This window comes from Sander vitreus, chromosome 7, assembly GCF_031162955.1.
Source record: "Sander vitreus isolate 19-12246 chromosome 7, sanVit1, whole genome shotgun sequence".
Classification (NCBI taxonomy): Eukaryota; Metazoa; Chordata; class Actinopteri; order Perciformes; family Percidae; genus Sander; species Sander vitreus.
Window position 1 is genome coordinate 25196810 of NC_135861.1, and position 24734 is coordinate 25221543.

General features: G+C 40.8%; 1 protein-coding gene across 2 annotated transcripts; it reads right to left on the bottom strand.

Annotated features, from left to right (window-relative positions):
• Window positions 1-257: 257 nt before the first annotated feature.
• tspy (testis specific protein Y-linked) lies at window positions 258-6249 on the bottom strand. 2 transcript variants are annotated; one of them, XM_078255573.1, is made up of 8 exons: window positions 4807-6249; window positions 4623-4700; window positions 4427-4538; window positions 3573-3727; window positions 2998-3074; window positions 2516-2709; window positions 2087-2134; window positions 258-1850 (listed from the first exon to the last, which is right to left on the bottom strand). In XM_078255573.1, the coding sequence occupies exons 1-8, from the start codon at window positions 5782-5784 to the stop codon at window positions 1810-1812; spliced, it is 1683 nt and encodes a 560-aa protein (XP_078111699.1). In that variant the 5' UTR covers window positions 5785-6249; the 3' UTR covers window positions 258-1809. The 2 variants fall into 2 exon arrangements, with proteins under 2 accessions (XP_078111699.1, XP_078111700.1); XM_078255574.1 differs by lacking the exon at window positions 2087-2134 and having other exon boundaries at window positions 4807-6248.
• Window positions 6250-24734: the final 18485 nt, after the last annotated feature.

Genomic DNA, 24734 nt, shown 5'->3' on the forward strand with positions numbered 1-24734 from the left:
ACAGACAGGCGTGTATAGGCTAGATTGAATTATTTCTCATTTAAGCACATCTGAAAGCTTAAATATTGGCATCAAAGTGCTTAATGATATACTGTATTTGCTCAAAACCACAATTAACACCTACAGTGTAATAATGAGATGTGGAGATATTCTGAACTACACTGCCATCTTGTGGTTCTGTTATGCACACATTTCAGTTCAGTGACAAACTAGCTCATTTTGCAAAAAATACAGAAATGTAGTCAGAGACAGCTAGGTCAAACAACTGCCTATTTTATTAGGTCTGAGTCAAAAGGTGGACATTTATCTTTAAGCAAACAAAATGAACCAAAGCAACAAACAAGTAGGTATCTTTAAACTACAGTGTTCTATAAAACACAGCACACAAAATATAACTTTCTGGTCATGTTTATGAAAAAACTCTCCAGATTATTTGATAAATTTATCCATGGATTAAACACGTGTACTTGTCTTATCCAAAAAACAATGCTGAAATATTTACAGGTCATTGCTAAGAAAAGTAAGCAAATACAAATACTAGTTTTGTTACAGTGCACCCCATAATGTTGCTGTGAATTTAATGACATTTACAGACACTGTGCACAGAAAAAGCCTTGGAAGTGATGGAATCATCCTGTCTTAACATTTCATGCTCACAGGCATGCCAACTGTGGACGTGTAGAAAAAAGTGTAATAAATACCATCTTTTTAAAAAGAAGATAACACAAACCTTAAAACACATTACGTGAAAACAAATGTTTTAGAAAGCAATTTCAAATTAAGTTAAGTTTTAAGGGGAAAAAAAATAAAAATACAAAACTCAGCCATTTATTGTAGGAGCGCGTTACAAAATGTTGGAATCTACCGAAATGTTCAAACTACGCCATGATTTCAAACATCAGAGATGGTTTACAGACTAACAGGGGTGGAGGTTGGTGTGTAACAAGACTGAACATAGATGAAGATGGAAAAACACAGGTAGCATATTAAAACATTTGTTCCTATTTACTACAGTAGAGTACACGTTTCCTTATACACAGCCAACCATAACCAGAGTGTAAATGTCTGAAGATCTAAAGGTTCTTCCAATAAAACTACAACCATGATCATCCCTGAGAGCGGATTTTGGTTCAGTACTACTGTGCGTCTGAAATGTACTGTCATTATCAATTTAACTTGACATTTTGTCTTGTCAATTCTAAAAACAGCCAAAACTTTGCCTTGAAATAATCACTTAATAATGTAGGGCTGCAACTAACGACTATTTTTCATCGTCGATTAGCTCATTGGTCTAGAAAATGCCAGAAAATAAGTTGACAACTAATCGATCAATCTTTGCAGCTCTAAAATAACGCCACTGAAGTTTTCTACATTATTTGTTTGAAGAATTTGCATTGCAAAATGTTAGGCCGACAAGTAGTGGAAATCCTGATCTCACCTACATGTGTGCAGGCTGTTCTACAATGTTCCTTACTAAATAGAAGAAAACACTACATGTATGAAGTGACTGGCATAATGTGCCCAAGAACCAGTTTAGAAAAAAAAAAAAAAAAAACATTTAGCAAAAAGTGAATCAGAATACACAGTCCCAACTGTATAAAATTTAGGGGAAACCATGCCGCCTTGACTTTATTATTACAGTTAACCCTGATTTAAAATGCTCCTTTGTATTTTAGGTATAAAACAACAAAAACTGATATTATGTGCATAAAAATGACATTGCTCTGGTACTCTTCGTCAACCTAGGCTTTCTCTTCATCTTCTTGGTCTCTGGTCCCTTGAGGACTCGTCTTCTTCTTCTAAACCTCTTCAGGCCTCCTCCTCCTCCTCCTGCTCACTGTCATCAGAGCCTACAGAACAAAAGTAAAGACAGTCTAAATGATCTTTGCGGATATGAAATGTGACCACTACACCCCAAACCCTTTATTTAGCGTTACAGCAAAGCGCAAGTCAGATTGTAAACCAAAAAAAAGAAAAAAAACAAAAAAAAAGCAGCATAATTAAAAGTTGAAAATATGAAAAACTATAGGTCACCCCACAGGTTTCCAACCACCCCGCTGATTGATTGCTGTGATAGTGGTCTTACCGTCAATCACAATTTCTCCACCATCATCCTCCTCCTCTGGACTCTCATCTGAGGAGGAGATATTTCCTGTCTATTCAGTTTAGCCTGCATTACCCAGACATTTACATTACAGCTACAACAACTGACACTAACAGCAAGCCCTTGGCCTCGAATTCACAACATGAGCCACAGCAAACCGTGGATTTCAAAACACAGAATTGTTTTACAACAGCTACAGTACTTTCTCAGTCACTGGAATGGGAAAGCGTGTCCAAACTTACTGTATCTACCAGCATCCAATTTCAAAATATGCATACAAATACAAATGTAACTATGGAAAATGGGGGGTGGTGGGTTGTTGAATGTGAAAAGTGTATCTGCAGGATTATTTATAAATGACTGGTCACTGTACCCCAAGCAGCCGTGTATAAGTTCTACTTTAGCACTGACCAGCGCTTGGCCCCCTCTCCTCCTCTTCTTCTTCCTCCTCCTCCTCCTCCTCTTCATCCTCCTCGTCCTCCTCCTCCCTACTGTGTACTTGTTCCGCCTCACCAGCTTCCTCACCGGGTTCATCGTCCGAGTCGGAGATTACCACACACTCATCTCCATTACCGTTGTCGGCTGCTCTGGCCCCGCTGCCACCACTGGAGACAAAAATACACACACACATACATTTTTGATAAACAGGACACACACTCATTGTTTTGGAATGCAACCCACCTGGTATCACCAGCAGGAAAAAGAGGGGTGGGGGGGGTGTCAGGAAACAATTAAAGCTTACACATGAATGAACTATAATTTCAAGGCCCTGGGGCAGAGAATATTTCTTGAATTTATAGCTTAATAAGTAGTTTGTCCACTGACTACACATTAGACTGGATGTGTCTGTGGCGCACATATACTGTACACGTCTGAGAAGCTCTTGGTTTTACCTGCCGTTCTCCCTGGGTTCCCAGAGTGGAGTGAGGTAGTATCTCAGAGGGTCTCTGTACAGGTCGTCCTTAAGTATCTAAACACCAGAACAAGAGGTAATTTCAATACATTACATACGATATGTTTGGGATATTCAGTATGTGCTTAAATACACCATGGTGCTAATTTGAGACACAGGTTTGAGTATCGTGCACACATTAGAAAAGTGTCAGGATTGTATTGCTTCAAAAATCACCTAATATTTCTGGTGGAAGAAATCAGAGTGTGTGCATATCCTTCAGTGATTTTAGTTTATCATAAACTTCCCAGAAAGTTGAATAAAAGGAAAAAGAAAGTACATCGTTAAACCATTCAGACTTTAACTTATTTTCCAGCACCCATCTGTCACATAATGATTACAATTCATTATTTGGCTATCGGGATAAACTGTTAATAAGGTAGCACCATAACACTGAAGAATGGATGCAGGCTGGCAGGTCCAAATACATGTCACCAGAGTAGTGAACTTTTTATAAAAATGTCTGTGTGATATAATCATAAACCTGTTTCAGTATGAGGGTGCAGTCAGCTGTACCTGTGCTACATCATCTTGTCCTGGGTTGCTATGGTCACTGAACCAGCTAAAAAAGGTCTGGTAGACCCCACGCGACGACTTCCTGGGTTCGCTGTGGGCCGTCAGGTTCTGTCCACGATGCCACAGGATGGGGTTGGAGAACGACATGGGCGATCCTGAAACATGAGCAGCCAGGATTAGACGGCGATCCAAGGATTTAATGACCATGTAGATTTTAGGTAGCCTCAAAATGCAATCAATACTCATCTTTTGGATATTATGTGCTATCAGAGAACGTTTCAGATTTAAAAAGAGGTGCTTGACATGACATTTGTGTGACAGAAATCTTCCAATGGCATGATTGCTAATGTACATAATGCAATGCAACAGCCCTGCCATGCAAATGTTAAAAATGTAATACTCTGGCCACCCATATTTACATACATATAAACACAACAATTGCAATACCATCAGTTTACTGTGCAGTAACTGCACGGCTGAAGTGTTTGGTCATTGTTGGTGTGAAGTTGACAAGTCTGTTGAATCTTTTTGTCTGAGGTTTTCTGGCTATGTACTGGTCACTCCCAGCACTTTTTGGCAGTTGTTTGAGAGTGTGTTGCAATTGTTTTTTTATTCCAAAATATGACTCAACATTGGTTGAAATGCAATGTTTTAGATGAGTTTGCAGTTTTCTTGTACCGAATGAAAAACTGTACATGACAATAGTTTGGTTTTGAAAGATGTATTGGCATATCTTATTATACATTATTATAATATTACCTTTACAGTGCCACGATGCAAAGAGTGAGCTAACACAGCGCATTCATTATGTATGACAACTATGCCTCGACTTAAATCACCACGCTTATTTTTACCTCCCATCCCAAGGTGCAGCTCCTTCATGATAATGTTGTTCTGGAAGTACGGGTTCCGTCTGAAGTGGAAACGGATCCTGTAGCCCAGTTTATTATTCTTAAAGGACTCAATCTGAAAAAAGACAGGAGGAAATTCATTTCGATACTAGACATACACAATAGCCAGACTTTGTAAGTACACACCAACACTTCCTACCTCAAGATCAGTCATGTAACTCAGAGCATCTTCATCAGTCTCGTCAATGTGTGCTGAGAGATGAGGATGGTTCAACAGCTGGCACATTGAAGTTAAGAAAAAAAACCCAACATGTTTTTATTTCAATTACTCAAACACAACAGAGGAATGGAAAAACAGGGACATGTTTTCATTTTAAGGATACAGCTGTCACCCAGAAGCCAGGAATAGTTTTTGTGATGGAGCTGCGCTGATCCAGATGTGGGCGCCGCTGGCGACTGATCTTCAGCTCCAGCCGTTGGTGAAGCCGGGCGCTTTTCTTCTCAAGAGCTTCCAGTCTCATCTGTACCTGCGCCAGAAGAGCCACTGACTGTCTCATCTCTGGGGCCATCTTAACTGACACAATGGCACACTCCCCATCATCATTGTCCTCATTGTCTGACGGGAAAGAGGAGCTTGGAGTGGAGGAAGATCCAGATATGGATTCATCACCTTCATCTGCTTCTGGCATCTCATCTGCATCTTCTCTGTCAGTACTGTGCACAGATGTGGAGCTATCTGCAGCAGCTGCCTGCGTTTTAGAGCCCGTTCTTGAGGACTGGTGGCCCCCACGTTGTTTGAATTTGCTCCCCTGTTTCACCTGTTTAACGTTAGCCTTTTCAGATGAGCAAGGAGTCTCTTGACTGTCTTCCCCGTCTCCTCCTGTGAGACTGGCAAGTGCTTCAGCAGCTGCTATGGCTGCTGAGTCGGTCTGGTCCAGAGAAGCTGAGGGACGCTGCTTTATTCCTGCGGTCTTCTCTATATCTGCCTTTGCGTCAGCAGATCCATGTGCATCTGAGGACTGTGGTTTTTCTGTGTTGCTGGCATCGTGAGCGTCAGCATTGGAGTTGTTGACAGGCAGTGCACTGGTGCGATCCGTGCTGTCTGAACCCTGATCCGCTTGCACAGCAGCTGGTTTCCCCTCACTAACGTTATCTTTTGACTGGCCCTCGCTGGCGGCTATTTCTTTACTCTCAGCGTCACTGTTTTTGCAGTTTTCCGAAGTAACCCCTGCTTCATTTGTTGCGTCACTTACTTTTGTGGACTTGCTGGGGATCGTGGCGCCTTCATCGCGGTCGGGTGACGGACACCGTTTCCTCGATGCAGAGTCAGCGGACTGTTTGCAGCCCGTCAGTTCACTCATGCTAGCTAGCTAGCCAAATAGCTAACAAGCTAGATAGCCCGCAAGCACAACTAAAACAAACTTAAATGCAATCGATTACACAACTGAACTTGCACCACTTGGATAACCGCTGCTATGTTGTATCTCGGATCGTAATGTAACCTACATTCTCAATGGAGCAAGAACAGGAAGCAGCTCTTGTATTTCTCCGCGGCCTCGCGGAACGTTAAAAATTAGCAGGCTACAGCTAACGTTAGTTAGCTCACGTTACCCAATTCGTGTGTCCTCGCAATGATGGCCGCACCACATTTTCACGAATACAAGTTCAATAAGAAAGACTCGATCCAATTAAACAAACCTTCCCGTGCTATACAGCCTTTAGCAAGAACACGCGCTCTTTATATTAGTTTATGTTTGCAATATCCGTTAGCTTACTATCCGTGCACCGACGTGCCAGAAAAACAATCCTCTGATTGGTTACGGCACGCCGCGCTAAAACCTCTCCACCAATCCTTTTCAAGGGTGTGTTTACATGGTAATCTGTAGCAGTGGTAGAACTGCGCAGCTAGCAAGTGCAGCCAGCCAGTGACGGTTGTCGTGAGATAGGCCTACATGTTTTTATATATAGTCTATGCCTACATGTCAGTTTCGAAACAGACGGGTATATTACATGACTTTATCACAGTTTACAACTTCCGCTCTGTGGTATTACTGTTTGAACAAGCGATATTAAAATATAGGACATTTGAATTAATGACCTCAAATGACAAGCTAGTAAACAAGTTTAGCTTTGTAACGTATTCTTATGAATTCAATGAAGGTAGGCGTGAACACGTATGATGATTTAACAGCATATGTGTTTATTCCCAGAAACAATATATTGTAGACCTCTTACCAGGTGTGGTTGTTTTTCCTCTCTGGTAATAGGCAATTACAATTATATTTGTGTCAATAACGGAGGCCTATGCTCTCCTGGGGTTTCATTTAGGATTTGTTTGTTCTCTACAAATCAGGCATTTTTTAGAGTCCATGAGTGGGATTACATAACAATAACTGCATTCACTATTGCTGTCGATGCTCTGATGAATGCACAAACAGTGATGTATTGGATGACAAAACTTGCACACACTAAACAAACAGATTATAGCATATGCCATGAATAATTTAGGCTTGCAGCAGGTGCATGTTGCAACACATCTACACATGCAATATACATTAAATTAATGAGTAGGGTCTTTATTATTAACTATTATTTGCCTATATTAGCCTACTATTATATTAACTATTCATTTTATTAATATGAATACAAAATAATCTTCCTTTTGGGACCTTGAACCATGAAAGTCTCATGGTGATTAAATAGACCCCATCCAGAAATAATAATTGTCCACCTAATGGTGTCTGCAGAGATATAGGCTATACTGATGACGTCTATACATCGGTTTCAATGTGTCACATCTTAGTAAGACTGGCAATTGGCTGATATTACTTTAATATCCTATTTCCAGTGATCGGCGTCTAGCCAGCCCGAACCAAACAGAACAAGGGGGAGTCGCAGGATTATACCAACTTAAAAGACACATTTGGGGCATGGAGGTCAGTGCTAAAATTAGAGGCTGCTCCTTCCGCTACAGTAGCCAAACTGCGATGCATAAAGTCATGTCAACGAGGGGAAACACTATCACAAGAGTTGGCAGTATAGACATGTTTTCCATGGGTGACATTTAAACGCCACACGTTGACTAAAGAGGTTCTGTGCGTAACGCAGGGACAGCGCTGGATCTACACTGGGCACTGCTGCGCAAATAATGAGTATTTGGTAGTGTTTTTTGGAGACGCCATATGTGGGCTACTCTCTTCAGCGCACAGCTTCCATGAGTGTAGATTTCTGCAAAAATGTCTTTTTTATCCATACCAAGTAAAGAGGGCACTTTTATCACGATTAAAAACGGCAAATCAGCCGAGAAGGCAGGGAGTAGGTCCCCCATGGACAACGAGGATAATAATGATGATGATGATGATGAGGAAGACGATGACAGCGAGGACGTCCGCCTCATCCCGAGATGCTCCCCGGTGCCCAGAAAGCGAGGCCACTCCATCCACGATGAGACTGCTGAGTATATGCAGATCCAATTGGCGCTGTCTGGCCGAAAGAGAGTGTCATTCGCCGATACAACAGGTGGGGATCTGGTGGATGTGAAGGAATTTGCTGCCCTTGATTCGGACGAGGAAGAGGATATTGCAAAGTGGGAGGTAGAGGAGGCAAAGTATCGGAAGCCAGAGCGAGAACCGACCTATCATGTGCAGCCAGAGTTTACCGTGCCCAGCAGCAATGCCCTGCTGCAGGCTGTGCACTCTAAAAAAGTGGAGGTTGAGCAGATGTCTCCAGCAGAGAACGAGCCACTTGCCTTCAGTGGGGTAATACGAGTCCTGAACATCTCCTTCCACAAAGCAGTTTATATTAGATCCACAATGGACAACTGGGCTACTTACTTTGATCACCCAGCAGAGTATGTCCAGGGATCTCATGATGGGTGCACTGATCAATTCTCCTTCAAGCTGTCTTTTGCACCCCCTTATATCACACACGGCTCTCGCATTGAGTTTGTTGTCCGCTATGAGACCTCTGATGGTGATTTCTGGGCTAATAACTCCTCTATGAATTATGTGGTAACCCTGCTCCTGTCATACGAAGATGATTTGGCTCAGACAAACGACATACAAGAAGTAAGAGGTATCCTGAAACCTCCAAAAGCTTACAGGTAAATCTCCTGTCCTGTCGCATGTGTGCTTTCATTTCATTTCACACAGACCAAAGGGATAGAAATTCACCAGACAATTTGTGCAATATTTCGGGCACTCTTTGCTTGAGATTCCTTTGACCTCTGACCTCCACAGATTGATTCTGTACAAAAGATTCTGTATGGTAATACTTTCAGACCAAGGTATCTAATAAATAGCCCAGACTGTGGCATAGGTTCCATATAAGCCAACAAATCTTAAAGAGATGAGTCACAAAACTTGACATGGGCTTGTGCAACAGCTGCAGAGCTCCAGTTGTCTACTAACTCCCTGTAAGGTTTTGTGGCTGAAATGAGCATTCAGCTTTATTCAGTAGTTCTGCCCAGAGACTGCATTTAGCATAGTAAGACAAGCAGTTACACAGTCCGTTGCATAATGAGATAGTGAGTATCAAAACTAGTTAAGTTTGTTTATGGCTGGTGTCTTCAGCGTCTGCAGTGAGAGATAGAAAAGACTTTTGGAGAGAGTACACACCCCCTTAGAATGCCAATCATCCAGTGGTGTGAGAGGGCGATCAAAATAGGCGAAGGGCAGGTGTCATTTTCAGGCGTGACGATACCCCTGCATTAAATTTACCTCTGACCTTTTCTATCAGAGTCATGGGGGAGCAGAGCAATTTCAATGGAACAGATTGGCCTCTTTGCCTTGATTATATAGGTGGAGACTTGCAATCAAATCACCTTTTTCCTTCCTCTATTTAAATCAGCTAATCCCTAAGAGGAAGAATTAAAAGCCTGGTTTATTGTTACATCCACATGAAAGTGCGTGATGAATCTCACAATGCCCAGAGACAGAAGACAGCAGGAAAAGTCCCCCAAGCTCCTAAGGACCCATAAAAGGAGCAAACAGGGTGTACACTGCTGTAGTTGTCATGTAGATCTGTTTGGAAGTTGGAAAGGGCCAGATGGGTTGTTAGGGATGGATGAGTCACTGATTGAAAAGGGAGGGTTTGGGGAACAGAAACTGTACCAGCAACAACCCCCCTAGCAACCATTACAGATTCATTAGGTGCTTTGAAGTTCACTGATAATTAGATTTGAGCACATTAACAAGACAGACAGTTGGAGGAAAGGTTACTATGGGGTGAAACAAGCCTAGACACTAGAATATTTTATTTACTGTATGCTAATATGAATCACACAAACACTAGGTTCTGTTTGGTAATAGTTTATATTTGACTAAACTGTATCCACTTCAGGTAAATATAGATATCACACAATAATGCAATCATGTACAGTAGCTGATAGTAAGCACTGAGACCAGAGCAGGAACAATGCAGTTTTTCTATTTCAACTATGGCTGCTTGATTATGGAAAAAAATCATAATCACAAATTATTTTGGTCAATATTGAAATCATGATTATTTAACACGATTTTCTCATTGACTTTTGGAAAAAGGACTTAAAAAAAAACAGTTAAACAAATCAACAGTGAAAACACCTTGAACTGTGAAATTTCCCTTCATACTTTTCAAGTCTGAACTTTTTGAATTTCTTCAGAACACAAGACAAAATAAGAGTTTACTTGTAAAAAAAAAAAAAAAGGTAATGTGCAAAATAATTGTTTTTCTCGATAACATTGTTTTTTGGGATTGTTAGGAGCCGAAATCGCTATCAAAATTCAATTCATTGCACAGCCCTAACTCAATCTGCATTGATCGCCAAGCGATGAGGTTGCTGAGTTTTGTCTCAGTCTTTGTCTTTTTTTGGGACGTGACCCAGTTTTGGGACGTGACCCAGGCCAAACGGGGCCAGATCTCCAGATCAGGCTAACTTAACCAGTTATGTTTACTGTATCTAAATCATTCTTTAGATTTTTTTTTTACTGGACCTAGACCTACACACACACACACACACCTGCTCACACACACCTGCTCACACACACCTGCTCACACAAACCCTGTTTTTTTCCTACATTATCAGGCTCAGGTCGCACTAGGGATCTAAAGTTTTCTAAGGGTTTGGGCCAGACATGTGACTTAGTGGCGAGTGCCAGATTAAGCAATCTGACATTTCAAATGTATCTTTCAAATCTATAATTAAAAGCTTATGCGTGCTTCTTTCAGAAATTCTGTTTTCTCCAAAAATTACATTCTTGCTATTCTAAATGTTGTTGAGGATAGTGTGCTTGTTGACAGGGTGTGCAGCGCTTAGCATTTGATGACTTCACATCACCAGGCACGTATAATGCAAAGATCTTTGTCAGATCTCTATCGGAATTTAAATCCACCCAGCTGATATAAAACTGGAAGTGAAAATAAGCACAAGGAGTATGAAACCGCTCATCAGGTTATTCCTTCTCTATTTGTGCAGCTCCTGTCACATACTTATCAAACATCTTACTATGACTCTTGGCAATGTTACAACACCCCCTCTTTCAACAGAAGAGTCTTCTCATAGGAAACATTTTGGCACCATTATTTTGCAGATGATTTTAAAAATGAATCAAGGCTGTATTTTATCAACTCTCCCATGAATGTATAAATACTAATGCAGTGCCCATTCTTGCTTAGCCCCCTGTATCACTGCTTGCAGCTTTCTCCAGAACCATTGTTCCCCAAAATAAGTTACAGAAGGACCCCAAAGCACTTAATATGCAACTGTAGGCCTATACTACTGACTTACTGTTTACTTGTACTTCAGAGGAAAACATTGTACTAGGCTACTATACATTTACCTGACAGATTCAAATTCTACTCACAAAATATCACGATTAAAATATGATGCATTAAATATCCATCATTATGTTAGAGTTTAAAATCTCTACCTTGAACTAGCCTAGCCTACATTGTGCTGATAATGCCTCTCTTTTGACTTGAACTAAACATTTGAAAACAGAACTTGTACTGTGCAGTCACAGGCGGTTTTACCATATGGAATACTGTAGGTAAAGCGCCTCGTGAATGTGTGTAATTTTTTTTAATATAAAACTCAACCTGTAACTAGGGTTGGGTACCATTTGGATTTTTACGATTCCGATGCCGAACCGGTACTTTTAAAACGATTCCGATTCCTAACTGATTCCTAAACCGATTGTTGAAAAACTTTAAATATATTTAAATTTAACAATATATTAACGTTTTAAAGTACTTAGGTGGGCACGTGTGCCACTCGGCAGAAAAGGGAGAAAGAAAAAAGAGTCTGCCGCTGTCCGGAGCGACAGAAGGAAAATATTTCAGTCAGAACCGAAATGAGGAACCGAAATTTGCGTTTTAATCCGGTCCGAATACTACCGTTTGCGTAGGAACCGGTTCCATAGTGGAACCTGGTTTCGGTACCCAACCCTACCTGTAACACATGTTGCAGTGCGGTTTAATCAGGCGCAGGTCGGCTGCGGCTCATGTAGAGATTTAGCGTGTCCCCTTTTTTCTTGTAGCAGTCACGCATCATCGTGGTAGTTTTTAGGCGATGTGGCCTGGGTGGAAGAAGCAGGGAACCCGGCTGAGCTGAGATGCTGAGATGCTAGAATGAATAGCTGTGCATGCGGGGAGGGGCCCATAGAAAATGCCTTTCTACAGGGCCCAGAATTGTGTGCTACGCCCCTGTTTACATGTAGGGTAAACAGCAATCCCTTTTTGGCGGATGATCAGTTTTTGGCACACCGGTAGCCGGTGAACCGCAATCAATGAGCCTTGTAGGGATGTAGCAACTCCCCCGCCCCCGCTGCTGTACTGCGCATGCAGGAACACACACACACACGGACACACAGAGATTCTGCGATATAGAGTTAGATTTAGGGTCTGATGTAATCACACGTGAAAACACCTGTCATGGCTGTTAGAAGGACATGGATCAAATGTTATCGGGCAGCCAAAGAAAGGCATTTAGCTGAAATAGCCCAATGTCACCACGGTCACCATAATTACATTTGATACATCAACTTCAATATAGAAATATGACTTTTTACTGGCTTATATTGTGCGTGCACTCAATGACCCTCACCCTCAGTCCACAATACCTCGCTCAGTAATTTCCCACCTCGTCGTCTGAACACTCTAATAAGATGTGTCATCAGTCATCACTGAGGCGTTTGGCGTTAAAACACTCTGCTCAGCCGGTGCAGCAGTTCAGAAACAGAACCGTACAAAATGTCCAGTGCAGGACAAAGAGATAGCCAGCCATATTCTAGTAAAATGGCTAATTCAGCACATTAACAGCTGAACTGCATCAGCAAATATTAAACCTAATTATCCATAACAGGTGTTGATGATGGTGTATGACCACCCTCCTCTGCCATTTAAAATGTGCCTTCTTCATACATTAACTGCTATTTTCAATCATCGGGCCCAAATTGATGTTCTTTCTTTCTTTTCAGGCATGGCCACTGCATTTGTCAGCTGATTTAAGATGCTGCTTTTATCGCCAAAGATGAGCCTTTAATGTAAAACTTTCTGAGTAATCTTGTGGAGGATTTGGCTACAAATCCATGGTACACAAACGGACTGAAACTGACTGAATTTTCTTGTCTCGCTGTATATCCAAAACCTTTTATTTCAAAGGTCACACATACTACATCTGCCCACATCACAACCAGTATAACACTATATACGACTCTATACACTGTGTATTTTAAAGAATAATTGTTATTATGCCTTCTGTTTTGCGTGTACTATTGCAGTGGTTCTCAACCTGGGGGTCGGGACCCCCAAGGGGGTCGCAAGATCATTTTTGGGGGTCGCCAGATGGTTGTGGAGAAAAAAATTAAATAACATGACTAGACTAGACTGTGAGTTTAGTACATTTCCTGTGTTATATTCAGAGCTTCATTCACAGAAAAGGGTCTGAAGGCAGGTCAGGGAGAGAGAAAAAGTCACAAACGCATCAAAAATCCATAGAGCCTGGAGCACACTGGACAAGGCAAGGTGCTAGCTGCTAAAACTAAAAACTAAAACTAAACTGTCATTAAAGTAAAGCATCATTTGTTTACATGTAGCAGAGCATTCACAAAACTCCCTCAAAATCATCAGGTGTAGGTGTGTAGCAACAGCTGTTTACATCGGTTTGCAGCTCTCTTTCTCTCGTTGTCGAAGGGGGTGGGGGGTCGCGAACACCAACCATATTATTTTGGGGGGTCGCAACTTAAAAAGGTTGAGAACCACTGTACTATTGAATAGTTTTGTTTTGTTTTTATATTGTTTTATAAGTCATATATCTCTCTTTTCTTTCAGTATGAAAGATGATTTCGATTCAGAGAACGAGCAGGAAAAGGACAAAGGTATCCAACATGAATGCTGTCGTCCAAAAGCACTGTTGACATATCAGTTTGTTCTCTGAGAAAAAAGGACATACATTGATTAGATAGATTGATTAAACATTAATATAATGGATAATTATATATGATGTAATTGCATTGGATTTAGAAGTGATCAGTTTACTTGAAGTGGTAGTCCGCAAGTATTGCACTTCCATAAAGTTGCATTAGAGTCCGAGATGGCCTGACTTTAAGTCTAGTATGAGTCCAGTTTCAATACAGTTGAATCCTGCATTTCCCATAATGCAACTGTCTTTTATTAGACTCCCCCTGCCTCCTACAACAAATGGCCAGTATGTAATGCAGCCTTTCTGTGATAAGATTTCAATCTCGAACCCAAGATTCGATCTGAGGCACAGAGGACATGATGCAAATGTTTTCATCTGTGGAGTGCTCCTTTAATTACTTATATACTGTAGATAAAAGAAAACGCTGATAGTAACAATTGTGTTCTGTTAAACAAGTGCATTGCTTTTTCTCCGTTCAGACTAATCAGGTTCTCACAGCGTAATTATCTATTTTGCATCAGCAGAAGAAGCAGGGACCTCGAGGTCCGGACCAACAGCTGTCTGCCCAGTCATCATACAGCCGGAGATTGACATAGAGGTGTGTGTAAAAAAAAAAGAAAGAAAGCAGCTGCTTTTAATGGAATACAGTGTTAACCAACAGTAGGGTTCATCTGGGTTATTTCCTTTATGAACTGTCTAGGATCTGCACAAGTCAAAAAAGTCCATCACATCTACTCACTTGCCAACAGAGGACACACATTTAGCAAATAAATTGTTGGATTATGTTCAAATGGTCTTGATTTGTATGCAGTTGTTGACACATTGCCATTTAACAGGTAAGCAGGCTAAGTGCTTCATCCCTTTATGCTAGTCTAATAAAAACATAACAAACATTTCTGTTCCACTTTTAAAGCTCATCATTACTGGCTTGGTTGTTTATATTGTTCACAGCTCATTGAAGCTTCAGCAACAACTTAGGTAATATCTCGCTTCTCACTGCTGTAGCACGAGCACTGGGTGCTACCTTCCCTGTCAGCTTCTTATTGTATTTCTATCATGACGCATGCTCATCCTGTTTTTGCACCTTTTGATTTTGTCCACATTTCATTTGAATCCATGTCCTCTTTCAGTTTGAAGCGATTCAGTGCACTAATACTAATTTGCACCATGCGTAATGTGTTTACATTATTTGTGATTATGACCGAACCCCGCTGTTGTCAAGGTGTTTGTATTGAAATAGTTGTATTTAAAATGTCACTGAAACAGTGCTATTGTAAAGAACTATAGAGAATAAGCACATTTCCTGAAATGTTCCTTTAAATGGAGAGTAAATTAGTTTCAGCGATGCTCAATATGGTGGAAGAGAGAACTGTTAAAGCTGCTTAAAACTAGGATTACCTGGGGGCTTACATCAGCATTTTGGCTAAACAAAAGTTGATTTTGGAACAGATCCAGACATAACACATATCAGACTGGAGGAAATGGGTTTTTCAGAAGAAATAGAAAGTTAAAGTCGGTCGGCATAACACTGACTACCTCAGTCAGCCCAGAGTCAGTCAAAAAAGTACGACATTCCACCTTCTAACAGAGTAATAACTAGGGCTGGGATTTTCCGATTCAAATCGATTTTCATTGAAATTATCCAATATTGATTCATAAAATCCAGAATTGATCTCTGTATCATATGAAACTAAATAATAAATAATCCATTAGTACCTACCTGACTATGTCATGCTAGCTTGTCCGGAAGGGAGTTAAAAATCCCTCCGAAGATGAAAATGGCAAAGGGAAATGGCACGGCCAATTTCAAAGGGGTCCTGTGACCTCTCACCTCAAGAAATCTGAATGAAATGTCACTCAATACTCACTGACTGTAGAGTCTGTAGGGTTGCTCTCTATTGTGTTGACTGCTGTCACACACAACAGGTTAAATAAAAAGTACATTAATGTAACTGCCTTAGGGGTCAATTCCTAATGTAAACATTGGTTTTAATAATGCAGCAGGTTAGAAGGACCCTTGTACAATTGTAGAATCTCTTTCATATCCAAGCAAAATTGGTTTTGCAACTGAAATATCCCAATTCGACATTAAATCGGGACCTTGTAAATCGCAAACAATTTGATTTGGGAATCAGTGGCGATACCCTGCCCTAGTAATAACAGGTCATCTGGTACTGTCATCTCACTGATGCTATCTGTTGCATGTACTCATTAGGTTCAGCTTCATGTTTGTTTTACATCAGTATTCACATGCATGTTGTTTCCCTAAGGTAGAGCATTGAAATGAACGATGAACCAGTTACTGTATAAACATCAGTTCCCACTCTATACGTCATCCAGTATTTTAAATAATCTATTTCAAAGGTATTCTGGGGTTAAATATTCAGACTTAATCATTCCTGACAAATTCATTTCCAAGTTGTGTGTAATAAAGTTAACTTGTTGTCAGTATAATTGCCAGGATCCGCTGTTTTAATGGCTCACTTGCTGAGCATTCAGTTGTGCACCAACGTTTGGTTTCTGTTTAGCTTTTCATTCATTTAGTGGTGCTATAAAATCATTTCTTAATAGATTTTTCTCTGAGTGCTCTCTTGAGACACACTAAACAACTGAATGTGGTGTAAACTTATAAAACATAGACTTACAATACCAGAAATGGCAGCACACAAAGTTACACATGCATGATAAACTGAGTATTGTTGTTTTTCTTTATTGTTTAGCTCTCAAAAAAGGATACCAGGTCACAGCTGGATTTTCATCTGGAAACATGAGAATAACTTCTTAACATAACAATCTATATACACATGCTCTTTTTAGCCCTTCTGTTATTTGTGTTGTATGTGTCTTGCTCCTGCATTTTTGACATTTGACCTTAGATGTTTGTCACAGCAGGCTCTCCATTATTAGCTATTTTCCTTTTTTAATGAAATCAAGTGAAAATGAAAATAGGAATGGCAGTAATTACAGGTCCTGGTGTTCAAAGAAAAAACAGTTCAATGTGAAAAAATATTTTTTATAAATAATAAAATTGAGGCAATTTCCTTCTCACTTGGATGCCCTTATTCTGTATGAACTCTAGTTAAAGGAAAACATCTCTGGACTATAACACTGTTTATACTCATTACAAGGGAAGTAAAAGCATTGGAATGTACATTTCTGCCAATACTAAGAAAAACATGCTAGTCAATCCCGTCATACTGTGCCTGTTTTGTTTGCTCACAATTACATTGTCAGCATGGGATCCACTTGACGGAAAAGCATTAGTATGCAGTTACATGTTTTTCCTCTTTCTGTGTGCAATGTTAATGTGGAATACAAATCATTCCCCTTTGTCTTTATACTCTCCTAGCTGTCACTGTTGTCTTGCTCTTTTACTTAAACAGATTGCAGTTCACCCATCTGGTCCCTATGTCCCACCCAACCACGAGCTTTCATCTGTTGATGTATCCCCAGGTGAACAATTCCCTTGTATGTCTTCCGAAACCCCACTTCAAACTACTTCATCCTTTGTACTCTGTACCAGCGAATCGGCCAAGCCAAATAAGTCACAGCCTTTACCCATACTCCAGTGTGAATTAGGCAACCAAACGTCAGAGCAGCCCATAGACAGTAGTCCCTGTGCCCTGCTGCCTGCTTCAACTCCCTCTCTGCAACAAGAGTCAAGGCCGAGATCAGACAGCTCCCAGGCTGGCGGAGAGGAAATCCCTCCCTCCAACGCCTCATGCATGCAGCTTGCTACCACGGAGACAAATCTGTGGCCAACGACAGGAGAGGACGGATCGCCCAACAGCCCAGCCAGTCGTCCTTGTCTTGAACTTTCCGCTGAGGGCGTCTCTGCTCCCAGTGTGACTCAGGGCTCCGAGCGAGAGGTTGCAGTGGGATCGAGTGAACTTTGTGCAGGATTATCAGAAGGTTCCACCAGTTCTGCAGCAGATCCTGAAGGCAGTAAACCTGCACTCTTGTCTCCTGCGGCTGAGAGTCAGGCATCTCTTGGAGCAGAAGGTGAAGCTCCACCGTCACCTGAACCCACAGAGAATGTGAGCCAAAACGTAGCTCAGTCTGCCTCAGCCTGGGAAGAGAAGGAAGATGCTCCCCAGATTCCCCCTGAGACGTTAAAGAATCTACCTTATATCCTGTCAGAGGTTTGCGAGCTGCAGTCACAGCATGACGCAAACAGGATTCTGACGCCATCCATCATCTTTCTGAGTGGAGTTGTCTCCCTCTTGATAGTGTTGCAGGAACCCAGTGCCCTCTTTATCATCGGACTACTTTTGGTCCTGCACCGTTTGTGATTATGCCACAAAAGTTCATTCTGATCTGTTCATTCTGAAGTGAAGTGCCTTTTCGCGATTCTAAAATAAGCCAAACAAGTTTAACAATACACAAATGAGTCTTCTGTTGAAGTTGTGTATCACTGGGTACGTTTTTAGATTAGTTTATATTTTCAGGACATGAAAGGGTACAATGTTTCCAAGCAAAGTCCAATGCAAGGAGAAAGTAATTACACAAATATTGGCGATATTTTCATGCATTCTGTGAAACAAGTGTGCAGTAATAGAATAGTAGTCCCCATTTCTACAACAACATTGTGATCACTCTAATACTAGATCACAGTATATTGTCAGAGATGTTTTGTAAGTGGTCCGTAATTACTTTTTTCTTGTCATGTGGAGATAGTGTATGTGGTGTGTATATTCTGATGTATTCAATCAGTCCTATAATACACTTGTTTTTTGTTCCATTGTTGTGAGTGTAGCTAAGGTTGTTGTCTAACCTCACTGCCATGAGTTTAACTTTTGTGAATTCTATGTGTTGTTATGGCTTTAAGAAAGGACAAAAACCATTACCATACTGGGACATTAAAGCGACTTGTTATACAAATGGAATTGTGTTTACAAAATGCAAAAGCAAAACTTGTGTTATGTGATTTATTTTTGCCCTAATGCCTGAAAAGAAATGACCTGTGATTGACCTGCTGCTTGAGGGACAAACGTGGAATACCGTCCAGTCATATTTACCATTAGAGAACACCAGCCTCCTCACTATTGCACACTGCATTTGGTAACTCTTCCTGTTGATTCTTGCTGGTAAACCCATATTGCTGTTGTTGCACAACATGAAATGTTACAGCACTACTTTGACAACCTCACAGACAGACTGAAGCACTGATTGACATGTTTGAAGTGATGAAAGTTTTTGCAGTGTATTGCAATTAAACGTGGTTCTATATCCTGTACCAATATGCGTCTTTGTTTGTTACTTTGTCTTTTCATCCGCTGACTGATGCTTGCGGCGGCCTCTGCTGACACTAGCGACAGTTTTTCAGTGCAAATAAGAGACTGTTCCTTTAAAATATTTTAAACTACTAATTTGACTCTATTTTAGCACAATCGTAGTTATTTCTAATTAAGTGCTTATTTTAGCGTAATCTCGGTTTATTTATGAAGTGCTTTTATTTACGAGCTTAGAATTTGAAAGTCTTTTGTCTTGCACTGATTTATTTATTGACTAGTGGATGTGTGAAACACAATTTCGACAAATAAAGGAATCTTGAATGTGTGCATGATAGTTTTATGCACAGTAATGACGCTGTAGTGCAGAAGAGAGAGTGAACTAAAATAACATCAGAGCCTTTAGTGCCGTTGTCTCAGGAGTGCATTCAGCTTCGCTTGAAGTGGAAATACACACACGGCAACATGAGTTGCAGATGGCAGCCAAAGGTCATGCATTGCACTGAAGTCATGGTGTCATGAGTATAGAGCACACTGATCATTGTAAGCTGAGATCAGTGTTTAAAAGTTCAGGAAACCTCCTCAGATGCTACATGATGACGTGTCACAGACTATTTCTGATTGTAGTCACGATGGGCTGATATCGGACACTACAGGCAAAAGCATAATTTGTCAGTTTTGAGTTTTGGTGCTATTTTGCTTCCAAAAGTCAAAACTTCTTTCAGACTATTGGGGGGATATCCAAAATAAACATTTAGATGTTTATTTAACTACACTTTGTATATTTGCGCCTGTAAACATCTCCTACCTTTACCAAAAAGTTAACATTAGATAATGTCTCATTTGCACATTTTAACATGAAAAAATGTCAGAAAACTTGTAAATACAAAAACATGATGGTCTTAAAGGGGAACTATGCAGTTTTTTTAAGCTCAATTTACCTTAACTGAACAGCTTCGGAGTCATTGGAATGGTTATATGACTTTTTTCGAGTTGAATGGTGGTCGTCTCACTCCCCCCTAGCGCCTGTGAGCTGAAAAACCACCCTTGCAACTTTCGGCCGGCAAGTCATAGCGTCAGGAAGTATCGCGTGATATCAGGTCTCGTGATGCAACTAATTGCTTCACGGCACTGCACACATACGCCCATTCAGGAACCGGCTAACAAGGTAGCGATGGAGTTTTTCACACTATTTTCATGGCTGAGCCGGCAAAAAAGATGCAGAAAGCTAGGAAAGCATTGTCAGAGGAACAGAGAAAGAGGAAACGGCAGACTGACCGAGTGAGAAGTCAGACACAAGTAAACATTGGAGCGGCCAAATATCTATTCCGAAGCTGTAGGGGGAGCTCTATAGAGAAACCTGCGAGCAAAAAGCGAAAACAGCGAAGAAATGGCCAAAACTGCATAGCGCCCCTTTAATCTATGTAATCAACTGGGAAAGTTTCATGTTGATATCTGTTGGTTAAAATGATTTACCCCATTCACCTGTACATGTCTTGTAAAATGTATGCCATTTTACAATCCGTATCTTTAAAAGCCGATTTTTTTCTCAAAATCTGTTTTTCTCATACTCTGAGCCAGAGATCTCCACTTCAATAGCACTTCCATACATCAAACTTTGCAGTTTCATTCCTATCTATATTCAGAAGGTTTTTACACAGGGGTTTGTTCAGATATCATTCACAGCCTGATTTATGTAACACTGTATACCTAAGAACATTGCGAATATAGATTTGTGTTATGGCTGTTGACAGTATTTACTGATTTATTTAGTGATAAGAAGAGATATCCAAAATTCCCTGTGTAAAACCTTTGATTTTAATATGTCAACAAAATGAAACAATCATTTTGAACCTGGCTTCCTCCAATGTTCAGATTTTTGTTCTGGAAATATTATATCAGCGCATATTTAACAAGATAATTGCCTAATATTGCCTATTATATTTTTCCTTGCCTAATATTGCCTATTATATTTTTCCTTGCCACTGTCGCACTCTCTGGTTGGAATCACTGGAATTGTTAGGTCCTTGTAAATTATAGAGTGTGGTCTAGACCTACTCTATCTGTAAAGTGTCCTGAGATAATTTGTTATGTTATGATTTAACACTATAAATAACATTGAATTGAATTGAATTTTAACATAATATTTAAGAAAACTTAATATAAGTGATCAACTGAGGCGGTTTCATGGTGATATATAGTAGTTAAAATATTTCCCTATTAACCTGCCGTGTCTCCTTTAAGAGTTGCATAAACTACTTCAGTGCTTTCCTACCAAATTAATCCCCTGTATTCATTTATTCACTTCAAACCCACAAATGGCCTTGGATGTCAGGTATGGATTATGTGGATTATGTATTTGGCCTTAAAACAAAATTAATAATTAGAGCACACTCGCATTTCATAGACTTGTGCAGGGAAAAGGGGGGGGGGGTGATTAATTTGTGTGATGGTCACATAGCTGGAGTGTGGAATGTATTAAAAATGTAAGCAGACTTATAACTGACCCAAGGAGGATAATCAGTGGGAATTCTACAACAGACATTCACTGTGAAATAATGAATGCCTTTTTAAGCTATACACCACTGAAAGCCGCGTTAAGCAGTGATTTCAAAAGAGGGTGTGACAGTTATTACCAAACAGCAGTTTAAGGGGGTATTTTCTCACTCTTTCCACTCAGTTTAGTTTGTTCTAATGGAGTTATTTCATCATAAGAAACTGTTTAAAAAGGCTTTTACTTGAATAATATCTCTGACAGAATGAAAACAATAATACCCCTCCTTCAACATGTCATAGTACTCAAAAGGAATTTGCACCCATGGTCCATTGATGTTTAATGGCTTCATGTAATCCATCACAGCCATCATATAGCACACATTTGATTTGTTTTAGTCCAAATTGTGTTCTGTTTAGTCCATTCCCCAAGCCATCAAAATTCTACACAATCTGAAGTTAATATTATTACACTTTCAATATATACTATAATGCCTGAAAACATTTACTTTAAAACCAAAACAAAATGTAGGCCTGCTGCTTATCAGAAAAGCCATGTTCTTGTCTGTCCCCCCCCCTCGCTGCCCACTTTGGGGACTTTTGTTGCATTCCTCATGCCCTGTCACCTCTCTGCAGTCTGGTATCAAATGAAGGCAAAATGCCCGCCAGAATACAAAAATGTATCACCACTGGGCATTTTATATGGCGTTTGAGGGTGAATCAACCAGTAAGATTATGAGTTTTGTAATTTAAAACGTCTTATCTCCAGGGGATAAGATAAAACTGTAATAATCCTGAAGAAAACTTTTATACCCAAAATGCTTGGTATACCTAGTATACCATCTTAGTTTAGTTGGTTAGTATGGGAACACTTGCACTAAAAACAAAGTTTAGGCTGATGGGAATGTTATGTTTAAGTTTTGACCTGATAATGGAGCGAAGTGAAAAGTTAGAGGTTAACTAGTCTCGCTTTGCCAGACCATCCACACGCTGCGGAGCGGAGAAGGGTCTGGCATTTCTTTAAACCAATCATAATCGTCATGGGCGGCGCTAAGCTCCGCACGGAGCCGTTGTAAAATAGTTGTGCGAGAGAAAACTCAGATTGGACAGATAGTCTAGCTAGCTGTCTGGATTTACCCTGCAGAGATCTGAGGAGCAGTTAACCATAGTCCTCAGAAATCCACCGGAGTTTAACATTACAACACAAAGAACACAGAAGGCAACGGACATCAGCAAAAATACATGCATCTGGTGGAATTTCCTGCGGCACTGGAGCAATCCCAGAAATGGAACGTCAAGGATATAAACTAGGGGTTAACAAATATTGTTCATCCTGAGGGGGTTATTAATGTGTACCAGATTCATTCACTCAAAACCACACATGTCAACCTTATGGTGGCGCTAGAAGAAAGGTCTTTAGGCTGCATCCTCTGGGGAACATGAATGTCTGTACCAAATGTCATTTCTATCCATAGTTGTTGAGATATTTCAGATTGGATGAAAGTGGTCAAACGCGTGAAGCGCCTGGCGCAGGTGCATTCAGGGTGTGTCCAAATCCACTTTTGCTAGTTTGACGGCGGAAAATAGGGTCCGTGCACCGGGCGCATGGTTCAAAATGGTTGTACTTAGTGTCTTCATTAATTCATAGGTGTGTTTTGGGCGTAATATGCAATAAACCAATCAGAGTGTCATCTCCCATTCCCTTTAAAAGCCAGGTGTGTTTGTACCTTGGTGCATTGCTATTATGATGGCGGATTTGCACCGTAATATTTTTATTTGTAATCTTTTGCATGTTTGTGTGCTGCTGCGCTTGCCTGTGTGTGTAACAAGCATAGTGTGCACGCGCTGTGAATGAGCCGAGACGCATTTTACTAATTCGCTGTAAAAATAATAATGAAATGCTGCGCTATTGACTTTAGACCAGGTTTTTGTTAGTCAATGGCGCGATCACTTCCCACTGCCTCAAGATAGCAAGACGGCAAGAATTCACCTGAACACACCTCCCTTAAAGGTACAGATCCACTTTGGCGACACTACTGAAGCGTGGTGTCGCAACGTAATACATTCATGGTTGATGCTCCACGCCCTTGACCGGCAGCTGATTGGACGAACGCGTGACATGGGTCTGGCTGCTCGAGAATTTCAACCGAGTGTCATGGCAGCTCGTTGAGAATAGGATCTCGAATTTTACTAAAATAGTTCACCGAAACGTGTTTCTGAAAACATTTTAAGCGAGAAATAGGCCATGCAGTTGCTGAATCTGTCTTCATTTCAGATCGACAAAGGTCAGTTTAAAAGATTTTTGTCTACTTCTACTGGATAGTCGCGTTGCGTTCAACGGATTCATTTGCATAAAGACGGGCATCGGCCAGCTTTTTGACGTGCAGCATTTTTTCAAATGCAGCGCCGCCTTCCCGGAATGCTTTGCGTGCACGTTGAAGTCGCTTGACGTCATCCATAGAAATAGAGTGGAGCGCGGCGCGACAGAAGCGTCGCATGGACAAATGGATCGCCACTGTAAGACCAGCAAAGGGGCGCAAAGACGGGGGCAGGTGCATTTGATATTTAAACGACGCGGGCGCTGGACGGGAAATTGACAACTGCGTCGGTCTTAAACTAGCAAAGACACTTGGGTCGGGCTTTGCGCTGCGCCGAGTGCAAGATAAGGCCCGTAGCCTATCTTCTCACTGGTGGTCTCGTTTGCTTATATCGGTCATATAGAGCTATCAGTATTAAATTGAGACTGTTTCGTGACCAAAAACTCCTTGTAGCTGCTTTAACAATGCAGAAAAGTCTAAATGTTAAAAACATGAAAATAGAAAGCAGAAATAGAAAATGAAAACATAATGTAAATTTGAGTTGTATTATTGTATTCTCTTAGAAAAGGAGGCCCAATATTCCTCCAGAGGACCCACAATCCCTTGGTGCTGCCCTGTCAGTTCTGTGTGTAGACCTACCATTGTGGGTCCAGTCAGCCCAGTGTGTCTCCAAGGGCAGCACGAGACCAATGAAAGACACAGTTTGTTTACAGCCACAGACAGACAGATAGACAGACAGACAGACAGACAGCGTCATACATGAGAGAGACTGTCAGAACACAACATCACTTCTTCAGCTCACAATACTGCACAGATACGCCTCTCTCTCTCTCTCTCTCTCTCTCTCTCTCTCTCTCTCTCTCTCTCTC

Coding starts and splice junctions, on each gene's coding strand:
- tspy (XM_078255573.1), bottom strand. CDS start 5,784: ATGAGTGAACTGACGGGCTGCAAACAGTCCGCTGACTCTGCATCGAGG. Junction 4,701..4,806: donor CTGGCTTCTGGGTGACAGCT/GTATCCTTAAAA, acceptor TCAATGTGCCAG/CTGTTGAACCATCCTCATCT. Junction 2,710..2,997: donor GAACCCAGGGAGAACGGCAG/GTAAAACCAAGA, acceptor TTTTGTCTCCAG/TGGTGGCAGCGGGGCCAGAG.